This window comes from Charadrius vociferus, unplaced genomic scaffold, assembly GCF_000708025.1.
Source record: "Charadrius vociferus isolate BGI_N301 unplaced genomic scaffold, ASM70802v2 scaffold593, whole genome shotgun sequence".
NCBI lineage: Eukaryota > Metazoa > Chordata > Aves > Charadriiformes > Charadriidae > Charadrius > Charadrius vociferus.
In genome coordinates, this window is record NW_009647739.1 from 1,729,282 (window position 1) to 1,743,413 (window position 14,132).

At 42.1% G+C, this 14,132-nt stretch overlaps 1 protein-coding gene across 1 annotated transcript in view; it reads right to left on the minus strand.

The window, feature by feature from the left end:
* Positions 1-552, minus strand: part of CREBBP (CREB binding protein) — an 82,831-nt gene extending 82,279 nt beyond the window's left edge. Inside the window, 1 exon segment of the mRNA XM_009881942.1 lies at positions 21-552. Coding sequence (XP_009880244.1) covers positions 21-290 — 270 coding nt within the window. The 5' untranslated portion in view covers positions 291-552.
* Between the last annotated feature and the right edge of the window lie 13,580 nt (positions 553-14,132).

The following is a 14,132-nucleotide window of genomic DNA, read 5'->3' on the forward strand; positions in this document are numbered from 1 at the left end:
CCAAGAGATCCATTCATTACCTGCCCTTGTCCTTGCTGAGGCTGATTCATTAAACTGTGACCAGAATTACTGTTGAGAAGGTTCTGGTGTGTCTGACTGAAATTAGTATTCATACATATCCCAGGTCCAGTCTGTGATGTTGCAGGGCTGCTCGTCACCATCCCCACTTGTTTTTGTGCTTGAGAGTTCAGAGTTTGTGATGCAGGTGTGGTAGGTCCAGAGGTGCTGGCTGCTTGCTTTGCCAGGCCTGAAGCAGAAGAGTCTCCCTGGTTTAAAGGGCTCTTACCCATAGCACCCAGATTACCGATATTAGCACTGTTCGGCTGCCCTTGAACTTGACTACCAACTCCCTGCTGGACAGGGCTATTTGAGTTCACATTTCCAATTCCTGGGTTTAAGGAAGAGCCGCTGCCTCCCCTTAGAAGTTCGGAAAGCTGTTTGTGTTTGGAAGCTGCATCTGGAACAAGGTTCCCACCGCTGTTTAAAAGGCCCAACTCGCCATTAGGGATCAGCTCATCAGGAAGATCATTTTCCAAGTCAAACAAAGATCCAAAATCTAGAAATTAAAACAGAAACACAGGTGAGAAAAACATGACAAGTAATGAAAATATTCATCCACGCTACTTTGTACTAGTCTTAGACAATGACATGATTAAGGTACATCTTTACTCAAGACTCGATATTGCCAGCAAGTGAGCGAGGGTCCCCACAACATGAACTCCAGAGCCTTTAGAAAGCACAGCCAGTGGTACGTACTGTGCGCACACAACCATACAGGGTAGAACACTGGCCAGGAAGTAGGTTTTTTGCAAGACATTTGACAAAACACTGTACCAATCTTCAGAAACTACGGTGGCATGAATACGATGATCTACCTCCTAAATTTCTCTTGTTTTGGCTAAAAGAAGGCAGTAGAAATATCAAGAGGGTTTTTTTCCCCCATTGATTTACTCTCCCAAAAGAGTGATTACATCACCTTCTCCAACCTCCTATGTAATCCCAAGCCACTGGATTTCACTCAGCAATCATACCTCAGCCCTGTAATTTATGTTTGCGCATGACCAACGAACATCATCCAGCTAGGCTTCAAAGCCTGATCAAAATACTTCCGTAGTTTGATCCCAGTCTCGTATATAAACATGTCCAATATCAGTTTCTAGTCATTGATTGGTATCAAACTGATCAATCTGGATGAATTTGATCCACTACCTCAGAAGATCCTGAAAGGCACTCAGCATTTTCTCCTCGTAATGCCTTTTGAATCAAGTCACATCTCGATCCCTGAACTGCTCAAATAATTCAAATTGCTCTCTAAGTGCCCAGCCCTCATTTATCATGCCCAATATTGACAAAGGTAATCCACACACTCTCCAGATGAGCAAAATAAATCAATCAAATCTTCATTAAACCACTTGAAGGAACTGCTCTGCCTGCCTGGAACATTCAGACTGATTAAAAAGTTGTGGGACTTTTTTTGGTTTGGTATTATTTATTTTTTTTTTTAGAAAGGATCAACTCAGGTTAACAAAACTATTTTATTGCACATCATAAGCAGCATCTGTGTAACAATTATTTTGGTATATAACTAGAAATAGAAAGTTACTTGATTGTACATAGGTACTTCCATGTGAAAAGAGAGGTTCTGTATTTGAAGACATAAGAACAAGTGCATACAGCAGTATTGATAACCATGTGAGCAGACTAGCCTGAATTCATCTGAATAGCCTGAATTCGTCAGCTGATGAATTCAAACATGCAGCACACGTCAGAAAAGTTTTCCAGTCCAAGGATGTGATCTAAACCAACCGCTTTTTACTGCAACATAACAGAAATACATGAAAACCTTATTTTGCCCTCTCAAAGCCAACCTTGAAAAACCCTAGTCCCTCACAGTGAGCGACAGAGAAACCAAATTTTTTCCAGGTTATAAAAAGCTATTTTTGGAAGACGGGCATCCCAAAAGCTTCATTGTTTTAAAGTTTAATTCATTCTTCAACCACAAAAAGTTGGTGCAAGAGTCAGGTTGCAAAAGCAGCATAAGATGGTACGGCAAGTGACAGCCTGGACCACACTAACTGCATTGAAAAGAAACAACAAAAACCAACCACCACATAACCTGTATCACAAAGCTAGGATGCACTACTGCTATACGATGCATTTCATCAGCCTTTGAATTTTCAAGTCAACCTAACTGAAAAAAAAAAGATTAAAAATGTTCTGATGTGTTGCAATGACCAGTGAATTACATAAACAGTCACAGTAAACATACACAAAACCGTTAAATTCTGCCTGGTTTGAGGCGCTCACAGCAGCATGTCCTTTAGGGCCCTGTATCTTGCCATCATTACCTACTAAAGTCAGTAAGCTCTGAGGAATCCTTCCAGGTTTGCATCATGCTGGCTGTGACAAAATACACCAGAGCTCAGGAACTGACCTCCCATTCCCTTTCAAGCAGGGAAGTAACGAACTAACATTTTTGTTAGCTCGGTTCATTAAAGTATTTTTAATTTCTCTGTTACTTGCTGCCTTTCCCTTCAGTTGTTTAGTTCACCTTTTCAGCTTGTCTTTTACAGAAATTCCCAGTGTACCTTCAACTACATTCCTTCCAGCGATGACTTCATCTCTCCTCCTCTTTCCCACACCACCACTCGACACTTGCTGTGCTGCAATTTGTGTCTCTTCCTGTATGTTTTGCTTCTACTTCCCTTCTTCCAAGATTTCACTATTTTTAACCTTCCATCTATCTCCAACCCCTCTCCGATGAAAACCCCATGGCCTGTTTTTGGCGCCAAGCTCCGTTTGGCCCGAAGTGAGTCCCCGGTGCCCAGGTCCCTGCAGCGCAGCCCCTCTCACCGACGGCAGCGGTGACTGCAGCCTGGAGCACAACCAAAGCCATCTGCCCGCGCGTCACGAAGGGTGGTGACACGGGGTCCGTGGCTGAAGCTTCGCCTTTGTTGAACTGCTCTCGTCACCCCGGCTTGCTGGGAAGTTCAAGATTTACAGCGCTTCTTCAGACAACTTTTTAATATCCCAGGAACGGTGTTTTTCCAAGCTTCTGCACTCAAATTGTTAATATCTCATGAACAAAAGACAGTTATTTTTGTGTGTGTGCGTGCGTGCACGCGTGGGGCCAGGGGCAGAGAAGTGGAGGGGGAAGATGTTGCGGTGGCTTGAAAAAAAGAAGAGTATTTTTTTTCCAGTTGTATTTCAAAATGGGATGTTGGAGTATAAGTGCTCAAATGTTTTTGTTTGGCTGGCCGGGCTCTTAAAATTCTTGCCAGAGCCAAGGACTGGAAATGTTTTTGCAGTTTACAAAAAGAATGAAGAAAGCATTTGGGAATATTTCCCCTTAAAACCTAAAATAATCTACTACTCTTTAGCTCCTGTAAGGCGGCTATACATTAAGGTTAGGCACGGAAAGTTTACAGCTCTGCCACCAGGAAAATAAACAGCAGGTAAACAGCTTAGCACAGTGGCCGTGTAAAAATTCAGTGACTATTTAAATGTTCAGGCAATGATTAATCTTCCTGCTTTTATATTTTAATCAGAGTTTTGTACGTTAAAAGCATCAACACAAGGCACATTTTACAACAGCTATAAAATACAACAGAAAACAAAAGTCTACTTGAGCATGTCTGCAACAAATCCATAAAGATAAGATATTGTTTTGGCAGTTATAAAAATAATAAAAAAATATATTTATACACATAGAAAAATGTGCCATAATAAGAACGCGGCCCATTTTGGTAGCAAAATGAAAAGTGATCTCAGTCCCCTCACCCTCACGAGAGAAATGTAATTGATCCCATTCTCAATGCTGCAACTATTTCTCAAAGTCAACGGCAGCTACCAATAGTCCAAGGAAAAAAAAAAAAAAAGTAATAAAAAAAAAAGAGATGCCTTTGCCATTACATACAGTCATCCGAAGCAATGCTCAAAAAACACCTACACTGAGGAGTCCCACTCCAGTTACCAAGCTTTGTACCTGCTCCATCCCTAGCATGCGACACAAGAGAAAAAGGGGTCTTTATTTCAAAAGAGGATAGATTCCCTTTACTAATAACGCACGTACGTCTGATGTCAGTGCTCAGGAAGCAGTGGAGCTGACTAAGGCTGCGGAGACCCACCTCGTAGCGTCTCGGCTCTCACACGGCACTTCCGACCCTAAACCTCACACCTTTCATTATCTCCGTTGCATAAAACCAAACAGCCTCTTAACAGGAGAGCGCCAAAAACCAAATAGTATATCTTTCGGAAGGGATGGAAAAGCACTAGGCAACTACAACACCCCCACCTCTTCCAAAGGGCTCCTTTTCCAATTTGAGAATTTTGCATTCTTTGAGCAGCTATTTTCACACATAGAAGATAACCACACTTGAAACACACTCTCTCTCCTAATTTCAGTTTTATGAGCTTAAATGTCACAATTTTCTGCCTTCCTGGACAACACTTTCAGCAACCAGAATAAAAAAAGATGTTCTGTTTCCTTCCAAGCCTTCTCAGAAGAAAAAAAAACTGTGCTGCGTTCTCAAGCAGAACATTTTCATCTGTATGACTACTTGCAACTGTTATCAGGAGACTCTTTCTCAATATACATATTCAATCAATTAACTTGTTTCAATGCCACCATTTTTTTTCCCTTCAGCTCAGTCTGGAGAGGTGACAAACATTCTAGGGTATTTCTCTAAGTGATTTATTATCTCAAACATATCACACAGCAAGCAGAACTGTATTTTTTAACAGCGTAATCTCCATTTGAAACGTGATTGGGAGTTATCCTGTCCCAAACTTTCACTGCCCATCCACAAAGCAGACACTGAAGTCACACGGCAGTCCCAGCACACAGGCAGTATTTTCACCATGCCTTTCTTTCATGCCAACATAGCTGTTACATTTCAGTGAGCCCAATTTTGTTTTGTAAGGCTTCTTTCAATCATGCCAGACCCCAGCAGACAAAGCCTCAACAGTTCAGAGCTCCAGCCATTCCCTAAAATTCAATGTCAGGTAACCCAACTCAATAGCCATACTGTTTGGTGCAGTCAGCAATTACCACATCCATTCCAAACTCCTTTCGAGGTTTGAGGATTCTATGATTTATTGTTTCATAAAGGACAATTAGCACATTTAATGTTTTAGAGCAATTAAAAAATGCATTCATAGAAAAAAAAAAAAAGATTTCCAGTAAGGAAACTTTACATTAGCATCTTAACCTAATGAGACACAAAGAAAGACAGCAAACTGACATGCATCTGACCTTGACTTTCAGAAGAGCATCACTTTTTCAGAACACAATGTTTAACAACCAGTTTGAGAAAGCCAGTGATGAGGGACCTGGCTGGGCAGAGGAGGGTGAGGGGGGAAATCAGAGCTCCAATAACAGGCATCTGGATGGGTCCTAACACGTTATGGCTTGCATAATAACAGTGAGATATTTTACTAAATTTCTTTCTGCCCCATCCTTTGAACTACTTGCATTTGGGATGAGAAGGAAATACAGTCTGGTTTGCTCACCCCTAAGTCAGTGGCTGGTCAAAATTCAAATATATCGATACACAGAAATGAGCCTCACCTTTAGGCACTCCAGGTACCTGCCTCTAGGAAACTCATGAGAATAATTATCACAGACTACGTTATTACAGACTCACAGTCACTCAGGTTGGAAGGGACATCAGGAGGTCCACAGCCCAGCCCCTCGGCCTCTTCTCAAAGAGCAAGTGCTCCAGCCCCCTGACCTCCTTGGTGGCCCTTCACTAAATTGACTCCAACTCCTCCATGACCTTCCCAGGGATGGAAGGGAGGCTGACCCGTCTGTAGTTGCCTGTTTTGTCCTTTCAGCCTTTCTTGGAAACGGGTGTCACACTTGCCCTTCTCTTGCCTTCCTGTGGCAGAGACTTTTGGGATAGAGAGATTGAGAGGGAGGTATTCGTTCTACCACACTTCCCTTGCAACTTCTTTTTTTTCTCCTGGCAAAGTGTGATTCTCCATAAGATGAATACCATCCAGGGTACAGACATGCAACTAAGCAGCAGCACAGTTCTTAAAATCAATTAAATTAGATCCATTTTGTGCATCCCAATAACCAAAAGGGACACAATCAGCTTAGAATCTAGTTAATCTTATGTTAAAGTAGCTTCAAGCTCCTAAAATCTCCCCCAATCCATTTCTGTGAGACTTCAGCAACTAAGTGACTTTTCGAAACTGAAGCTCATTACACAGAGCAAACAAATCAAGAAACTAATGAAAAAGAATCAGTTCTCGTCTAACCTCTACTGCAATACTACCGGTATTATTGATTCGGTCTTAAAAATGCTCCTGACACCAGCCCCAACACCAGACATACAAGTCAGGATGGGGAAAATGCACGTCTCTATACTCCCTATACCACAACTAACGTGTGCGATAACAACAACTACCTGATACAGGAAAGACCAACTCTTCTCCCCCAGCTTCTTTCTCACCTCCCTGAAAACAGAACGGTATAAACCTAGGCCCTTCCTTGATTACACCGAGCTTAGTTCCTAGCCCCTCTTTCCACTTGCACATTGTGCATCACAGTGTCATATCCTCAAGTTTCTCACTACTGCGCTTATCCAAACTGCCTCTGACAGCTCTGTTTTGCTGTGCTCATAATGAAAATACAATCTTACATTGAAGGTCTGGAAAAAACTAAGATGCTTGCTTCTTTCACAAATAACCATTGTTTTGTCTACTTCTACTGCCTTTCAAAAAAAAATAAATATTTTAAAGTAATAATCACAGAATACTTGAATGTTCCACCATTAAAAACAAAGTAGTATATAAGGGCACACTAAACACACCTGGTACCAAAGCTAATACACAGAAATAAATATGAAAAATTTCTTCAGGTAAGAAGCTAGTCTCTCATCTCTTCCCAGATGCCAGAGGGGAATAAAAGCAAAATAACCCCTGAAACGGGTGGCAGAAGCAGCCCAACAAGAGTACTCACTCTGATCCATCCTACAAAGCATCAGATGGCAAATGATGGATCGACTTTGCTTTCCTCTGGTCCTACAGCACCTCTCCATAACCGTTCTTCCTCTTAATTGTTTCCCAAGGTGTCTTTGCTATTTTGACACTACTGCTGTGTCTGCTCTTGCGAGTAACTTTAAATCCTACCCAGCAGCATGAACAACACAGACAACTACTGTCACATCTCACGTGGCAACCAGGCTACACACACTTACTGACCAAAAGGCCTCATTTACTTTGCCATAAGAGCAGAAATCTGGACAGAAGGAAGAGGAGGCAGGGAATCTGCCTATAGACTGGGAGACCACCGCCCTGGTAACATCAGGTTCTCATTCACAAGACCATCCTGATGAAGATTAAATATTTTTGGGTTCTTGGAGCACATTAACAGAAGCGAGATCTCCTCATCCTATCACAAACACACACACCTTTTCTGTTGCCCTATTTTAACGCTGACAAAACATTTAAGTTTGGGATGACCCTTTAAAGAGGAATCATCTGAGAATCCAGTAATTAATAATGGGCATTTGCTTAAGGCAGCACGAAATGCACAGTCTATACAAAAACAGAGTGTTTGCACGCGAATGCCTTCGGTTTGCTCGCACAAGTGACAGATCCACTGCTTCATGTTAAGGCTGTGCCACCCTCGCTGCACATCTGGGAAAAAGTCAGCAGATAACGTACAAAGACGTGAATTATCTTGACAAACAAACTTTAACCGTGACATTCTCTGGCCACAGACTTCTTACTAAATACACAGGTCAACACCAGGCATTTCAGATTTTAAATTGTTCAGTCCTCCATCCTCCCCACAATGACTGAGAGCATCGGTGGTGAGAAGTTCGTGCTCAGCGCTGCCTTCTAACCCAGGCTGCTCCAAACACTCCCTTCAGCTACCCAAGTCCTTCTCTGAAAGTTCCCACCTTCATGTACCTCCTGTAACAGAAGTACAGAACAGGCCTATTCTGCAAAGACTGAAATAGCAATGATTAACATGTACTTGAGGTAATATTAGGAAACAAACAAAAAAGTGTTACGCAAGATTCCTAGGAAACAGGCAAGTTTTGTGTCTCCTTTATGATGTATAATAGCTGCAAGTGTGTTTCCGTTCTATTTGTTTTAATGCCACTTTTTCTTCCCTATTTCTGATACCAAATAATAAGTGAAGGGTCATTTGCTTGGCAACTCCAATTCGGCTGTGCAAGAACAAACACAAAATAAACCAAAGGTGCATAAGGAAGCAACAGCAAACATGTGCCTGAAACTAATGGGTTTTATAAATTTCACTCTAAATAAAGCTTCCAACCGTAACTGACTGAATTTAGAAAAATCAATGCCCTCACAAATCTATTTTACTTTAAAGCATTAATTTCAGTGAGATGAGGCTGTTCTGAATCACTCTCATTAATACTTTCCTTAAAGGAGTTTATGAACCTTAGGAAAAAACTTCACAGCTACTACAAAACAGATATACATTCAGTACTTACTGAATTCAAATCTCTTGGTAATTTCCACGTTTCTTTGCTCCATTAGATGAAACTACACAGGAGATGACACAGAAGTTATGTCATCAACAACACCCACTAAAACAGCTTCAAAGTACCGGCTGCGGTAAAGTTGGGGAGAGCGAGAGAGAAGGTTGTGCTGTTCAGGTGTGACACACGTGGACAGGGGATGGAATCTAATATTCTGTTTCCCCTCTCACTGTGCAACAGAAAGTAGCCAGCTCCGATGCGTGCCTCCGAGATGTCCGACAGCAGCAATGAAATAACGTCTACCTGTGAGACCGGGAGGCACGTCGCCTAGAAAGAGTAACTCATTTTGACAACGCTGTCTTCCTGAGGAAGTTCCCACAGCATTAAAGATGACCCTCAGAGAAGCAGGAGATTATTTCACAGGCTTACATATGTATAAATAAAAATATAGACACACAGAGGTAGTTATTTCAAATCAAAGACACAATATTTATCCAATGTTCCAAGTAAGATCCCTATTTCTCAATGGTGCTAAGAAAAGAGGAAAAGCAAGATGAAGTGAAGCTTCTGAAGAGTATACATTAAGAGATTTAGATTCTGGGTTACGATTGTGAATTACCAGTGATAATAGAAGTTTCAGTTTACTTTTGATTCACACTATGGTTCCACACAATACTTGATAGTATTTGTTGAGACACTTCTATTAAAGAGAGTTTTCCAAATAAAAGATTTAGGTTCTCTCTGCATCTTAGACATCTGAGAAGACAGATGGAAAACATAACATATGTTAAAAGGAAGATTTACAAAGCAAAAATTCTTGAAAGTGTAAACCAAATTAGGATGGAAGTGTCAGATTTCTAAGCTATCCCACATGCTTTTTCGTTGTATAAGAACAAACCCCAGAATTTTTCAAATCCTGTTTTTCAACTACTCCCTCCACCCCGTTTTCACATTAACCTGCAGTATTTTGCTAACAGAGTGAGATTTTTATTCACATTCTTCTCTACTAGCAGGTAACAAAGTCTCTAATAAAAATAAACACCAAGAATAGGTGGATTTTTTTTAACGTGAAGTTGCAGATCTAATAGCGAAACACAGCATGTTGCTGTAGAAATAATTAATGGCACTGGACTATGACTCCAAGGAACGTTCAGCTAGAATAGAAAGTGAATAATCTGCAGCAGAAAACTGGGAATCATTTCACAAGCTATCAAGAGATCTCTGGGGTCCAACAAAGACTGACCCCCCGAGCACAGTCTTTATTCCTGCCTGCTGTTGGCAGGACTTCTCCAGGAGCTCAATGCCACAGCACAAGACACCATTTACCACGTTAATTTTAAGTCATCAATTTGATAAACTCCCAAGTACATATGCAATTATCACTCAAAGTATGAATTTCAAAAAAGGGAGGGTCACAACTGTAGGACTACAGACTGACACATAAAATCAGGCTGACAGATCATCTGCTCAACTTTTCATCTCACACAGATGTTAAATGTCAAACTCTTTGGAGAAGTCTATAAAAAAAAAAACCCAAACAACAAGAAAGTATACAATAACTTCCTACCAATAATGCTTCATGAATTGGTAAGAATAAGCTGCGCTAGGCTCTCAATAAATGAGCCAATTTCTAATCTTACAGATCTCCTGTCCCAGATTACTACTGCAGGCATAAAGTTATACAGGTCAGTCACTTACAGTGCAAAAAAAAAAATAAAAAATTAAAAAATCTAGCTTGTACCAAACTCAACACAGCTCAAAGTAAACACTTTAGCTTGGCTTCATCATCTCCCGTCCACCCCCCCCATCAACACACGTACATGGTAAGTCTTAAGAAACAATATAGCCATGAACTATCACACCGCATTTTTTCCCATCCGGGCTAGTTATGCTGCAAGTGCCACAAAACAAAGGACATTCACGCAAAATAATCACAACTACGCACACTCCTTCACCTACATCTTTCCAGAAGAACCACTTCTTCCCCCAGTTTTCTGCTTATAAACCCAAGTCTGTTCACTTAATGGAATTACCCTTTTTCTTATTGCAGGGAGAGATGGAGAAAGCATGTGTATAAAAGTGATTCTAACCGTCACAGCATACAAGCAACACCAAAGTTTTGCACACATCATATAAAACAAGAGAAGACTGATTAAATGGTCTTCCATAAAACTTTGCAACTACACAGGAATGAGCCCTTCTAAAACATACATACTAATGCTTCATGTGCACAAACAAAATCTGGTTTTAGATCACCGAGACGTCAGTCCATTTGAAGTCTCAGCTAAGTATGCGAACACAAGCTTAGAAAGCCTCCCTGTCTCTCCTTAAGCTACTTCGTTTTAAAGGTAGCTCACCTCTTCTAAAACTAAAAACCAAAGCCACTGAAATACACCTATCTAGTTTTTGGCAGGAGAGTAAGATCAAATCAGGCTGCGTATCGACAGAAACTCCCTTCTGCAAAGTTCTGTAGCCTGCTGGGAGTTAGCCAGAGATCTACATATCTCAGCACGCACAAAGGAACATGCGACGAGGCCAGTCTTTCCCCAATTTTAAAACAGGGGCACTGCGATGCTAACACACCGGGCCATAAAGAGAACGTGAATTACCGGAGATCTCAGCCTGCAGCTTTTGCAGCAGCAGGCACCATCCGAAGGGGGGGGGGGGGAAGAGAAAAATAAAATGAAGCCACAAACACAATAAAGTATGACGTGAAAATCCCTCTCTGACGGACTTTTGAAGCTGCTCATTTCGCCTTCTTTCCAACTTCACCCACTTTAGGAATTCATTAACTCATGATGCAGGTAAGGACACCCTCCACTTTGGCCCAAATCAGGATTTGTCATTTCTGGATCTAGCATGGAACAGCTGAAGGCTACAGAGTACGTAGCAAATGCAGACAGAGGCATTACTTGCAACGCAACACAGACCACCACCACACCACCTGCAGAACCACGGCAAAGGGGCACCTGAAGAACGCCAGCTTCGCTGCTGCTCCACTCAAGCACGTTTTTCACAATCTTCAGACCAAGACCAACTCGGGAACACTGCCAGGTCACTACATATTCTGCCGAAGGACCAATGCCAGCAACGTACAAAGTAATGACGACACTCAACATTAAAATAATATGCTGCCACAACCAAAGTTACTGTAATTCTACTTTTTGTATGAGTCCTGTGTCTATTTTGCAGCACTCAAGATGAGAATGCCTCATAACAGTTATAGAGGAGACAAATACTTAGGTACGAAAAATACCATGTATCTAATAAAGCGGTAATTAGACAGAATCACTACTCCTACCTGGCTAGCCAAGGAAAAAAATCTTTCCTGTGGACATTTTAGCACAGGAGACAGCTCGTTCAATACCACGCAGCAACGGCAAGCTAAGCTAACAGCCACGAATGTTAACCTTCCTTATTGATACAAAGAGCAGCGGGGCAACTGTGAAATGGGACTATTCGTAAAACTTAACAATGGTCACGGTACACATTTCTGTATTCCTTTCATCTCTGCTCCCTTCTCCGAGACCAGACATTTGATTTAGCTGCTCAAGTTTACCAGAAAAGGTCATATTTTCAAAACGTAAGTAGACCAATTTCAATTGCACAAACTTTGCTCCAGTAAGCTGAGAAGCTATTTTTATCAGAAAGATTAAAGGCAGCTAAAATTTACCCTGACAAAAGGAATTGCTTAACATCGCTGCATCAAAGCATAAAGTGAAATATACGCAAGGATGAGCAGTTGCTTTCTGCCCAACGTTCCTGCTCGCCGTCAGGCCCTTCGCCGTCGCACCGCTATGCTCTGTTACGAGCGTTCGCAGGCTCGGGGCCTGACTGTGCAGCAACAGAACTGCACAAACGGGCCTCACGCAACGTCTTTTAGAGCACGTCCCGCTCACGCAAGCTGCAGCATCAAACAGCGCGGGTTTACGACTGCAATTACAATTCAGTTATCCAATACACAACTCGCTGCTGGTTCAGGGAGCAAGCCTCAAGCCCATCTACCCAAGCACCTCTGGCCACAAAGGCAACTTTCCAGGTTGCAACATAACTTTTTCATTCGAACCGCAGTGCAAGGGAGCAGCCTGTTTTAGGTTCACGAGCAGGTACGTGATAGCAATCGCTACTCAAACTATTTGTATTGCCTGCTACAACGCACAGAAACGCTCAGCCATCTTTCAAACAAGCAGCATTAGCTGCTGACAACAAACCTAAAGAGATTTTTTTGGGGGGAAAGCACTTCTCAGCACACAAACATTACCTGCACTCGAGAGCAGAGAGGTATCCTTGCCTGCATAACACCACGGGACGACGACGGAACGCTACAGACACTCTCCTACTTGTTCAAAATACAACCTGAGGTTTGCCATCCCTGGTGACCAAAGGCCCCCTCAGCTGTGCAAAACTTTATGCAGATGCTGGAGTTTACATATCTAGCACTGCAGAGAGCTCACCGAGACGCATTAGAACTTGCTGAACAGGACGTAATTATGTCTGAAGCATTCCAGAACAGAGCAAGTGAACTTCAAAAAAGAAAAGGAAAAAAAAAAAAAAAAGACGACACCACTTCAAACATCTTTCACTGGCTACCAGCAGAGTCTAAAATGTCTAGCTAAAGAATTAAAGAACTACTGGGCTTTCCCTGAGTTACTGTGCTGCATTTCACAGCAACTTGCATCTCAGCCTTCCGTACGATATTCCGCCGCTTCCACGAAAGGGATTAACGTAGTTCAATCACAAGACCTCACCTAGATATTCTCTGCCAATTCTTACTCTCAACACAGTTTCTTTTTGACATGTTTAATGTATTTGGAGGTTACAAAGATTCCATTAAAACAAACAAACAAACAACACCCGAAAGGACTGAAGTATCTATAAGCTATTGCCAAACGCAGATTAAACCAAAAAAACCCCACAGAATTTATCAGCTCAATTATAGCAATAATTTTTTCAGTCTATAAAAACACAGCAGGCATAGCATGATTAACTTATCACTGTCCCTTCAACAAGATTCATTAATCTCTGAAAACAGAAATGCAAGTCGAACACGCTTCTTGTCCCTACAAAACCACTGTTTCAGTGATTAAAACAGTTGGAACACCGAAAGACGTCAGTACATGCACACATGCTCTTATGCACACACGTGCGTATTTACAATGGGCACACGCTTGCTGGAAATGAGAAATTTTGATGCGTTTTATTACCTACAAACCCGTTACAACCGAAAACCAAAAACCAAGCGGGCCGAAGACTCTATGCGACATACCGACAAGTCACGGCGACTGCCAGCCTGCCGGCGCGTTTCATCAGGCAGGCAACCCCACAACTTAAAATTATTATCTGCAATTCACTCGTTTTCCAAGGCAAAAAAAAAATTAAATAAAAACGCTCTGAACAGGTCGAGCCGAGCGCGTTACAGCAGGGTCACAGGTGGGAGGATAAAAAAGGAAAATATTAATATGGTATTAAGGTGGTTTTATTCCATAGCACGGAGGGGCACAGGGGAAGAGACTGCCTGCACAGGGCTTTTAGTTGTGGGCGATATATGGGGATTTTAAGGAGCAGAAACAGGAGAAGGGAGAGCGGTGTCTCTGCTGGTGGGGTCCCCCTCCTCCTCTCCTGCCCGCACCCCCCTCACCTGCACTGCCCCCCAACACCCGAGCCGAG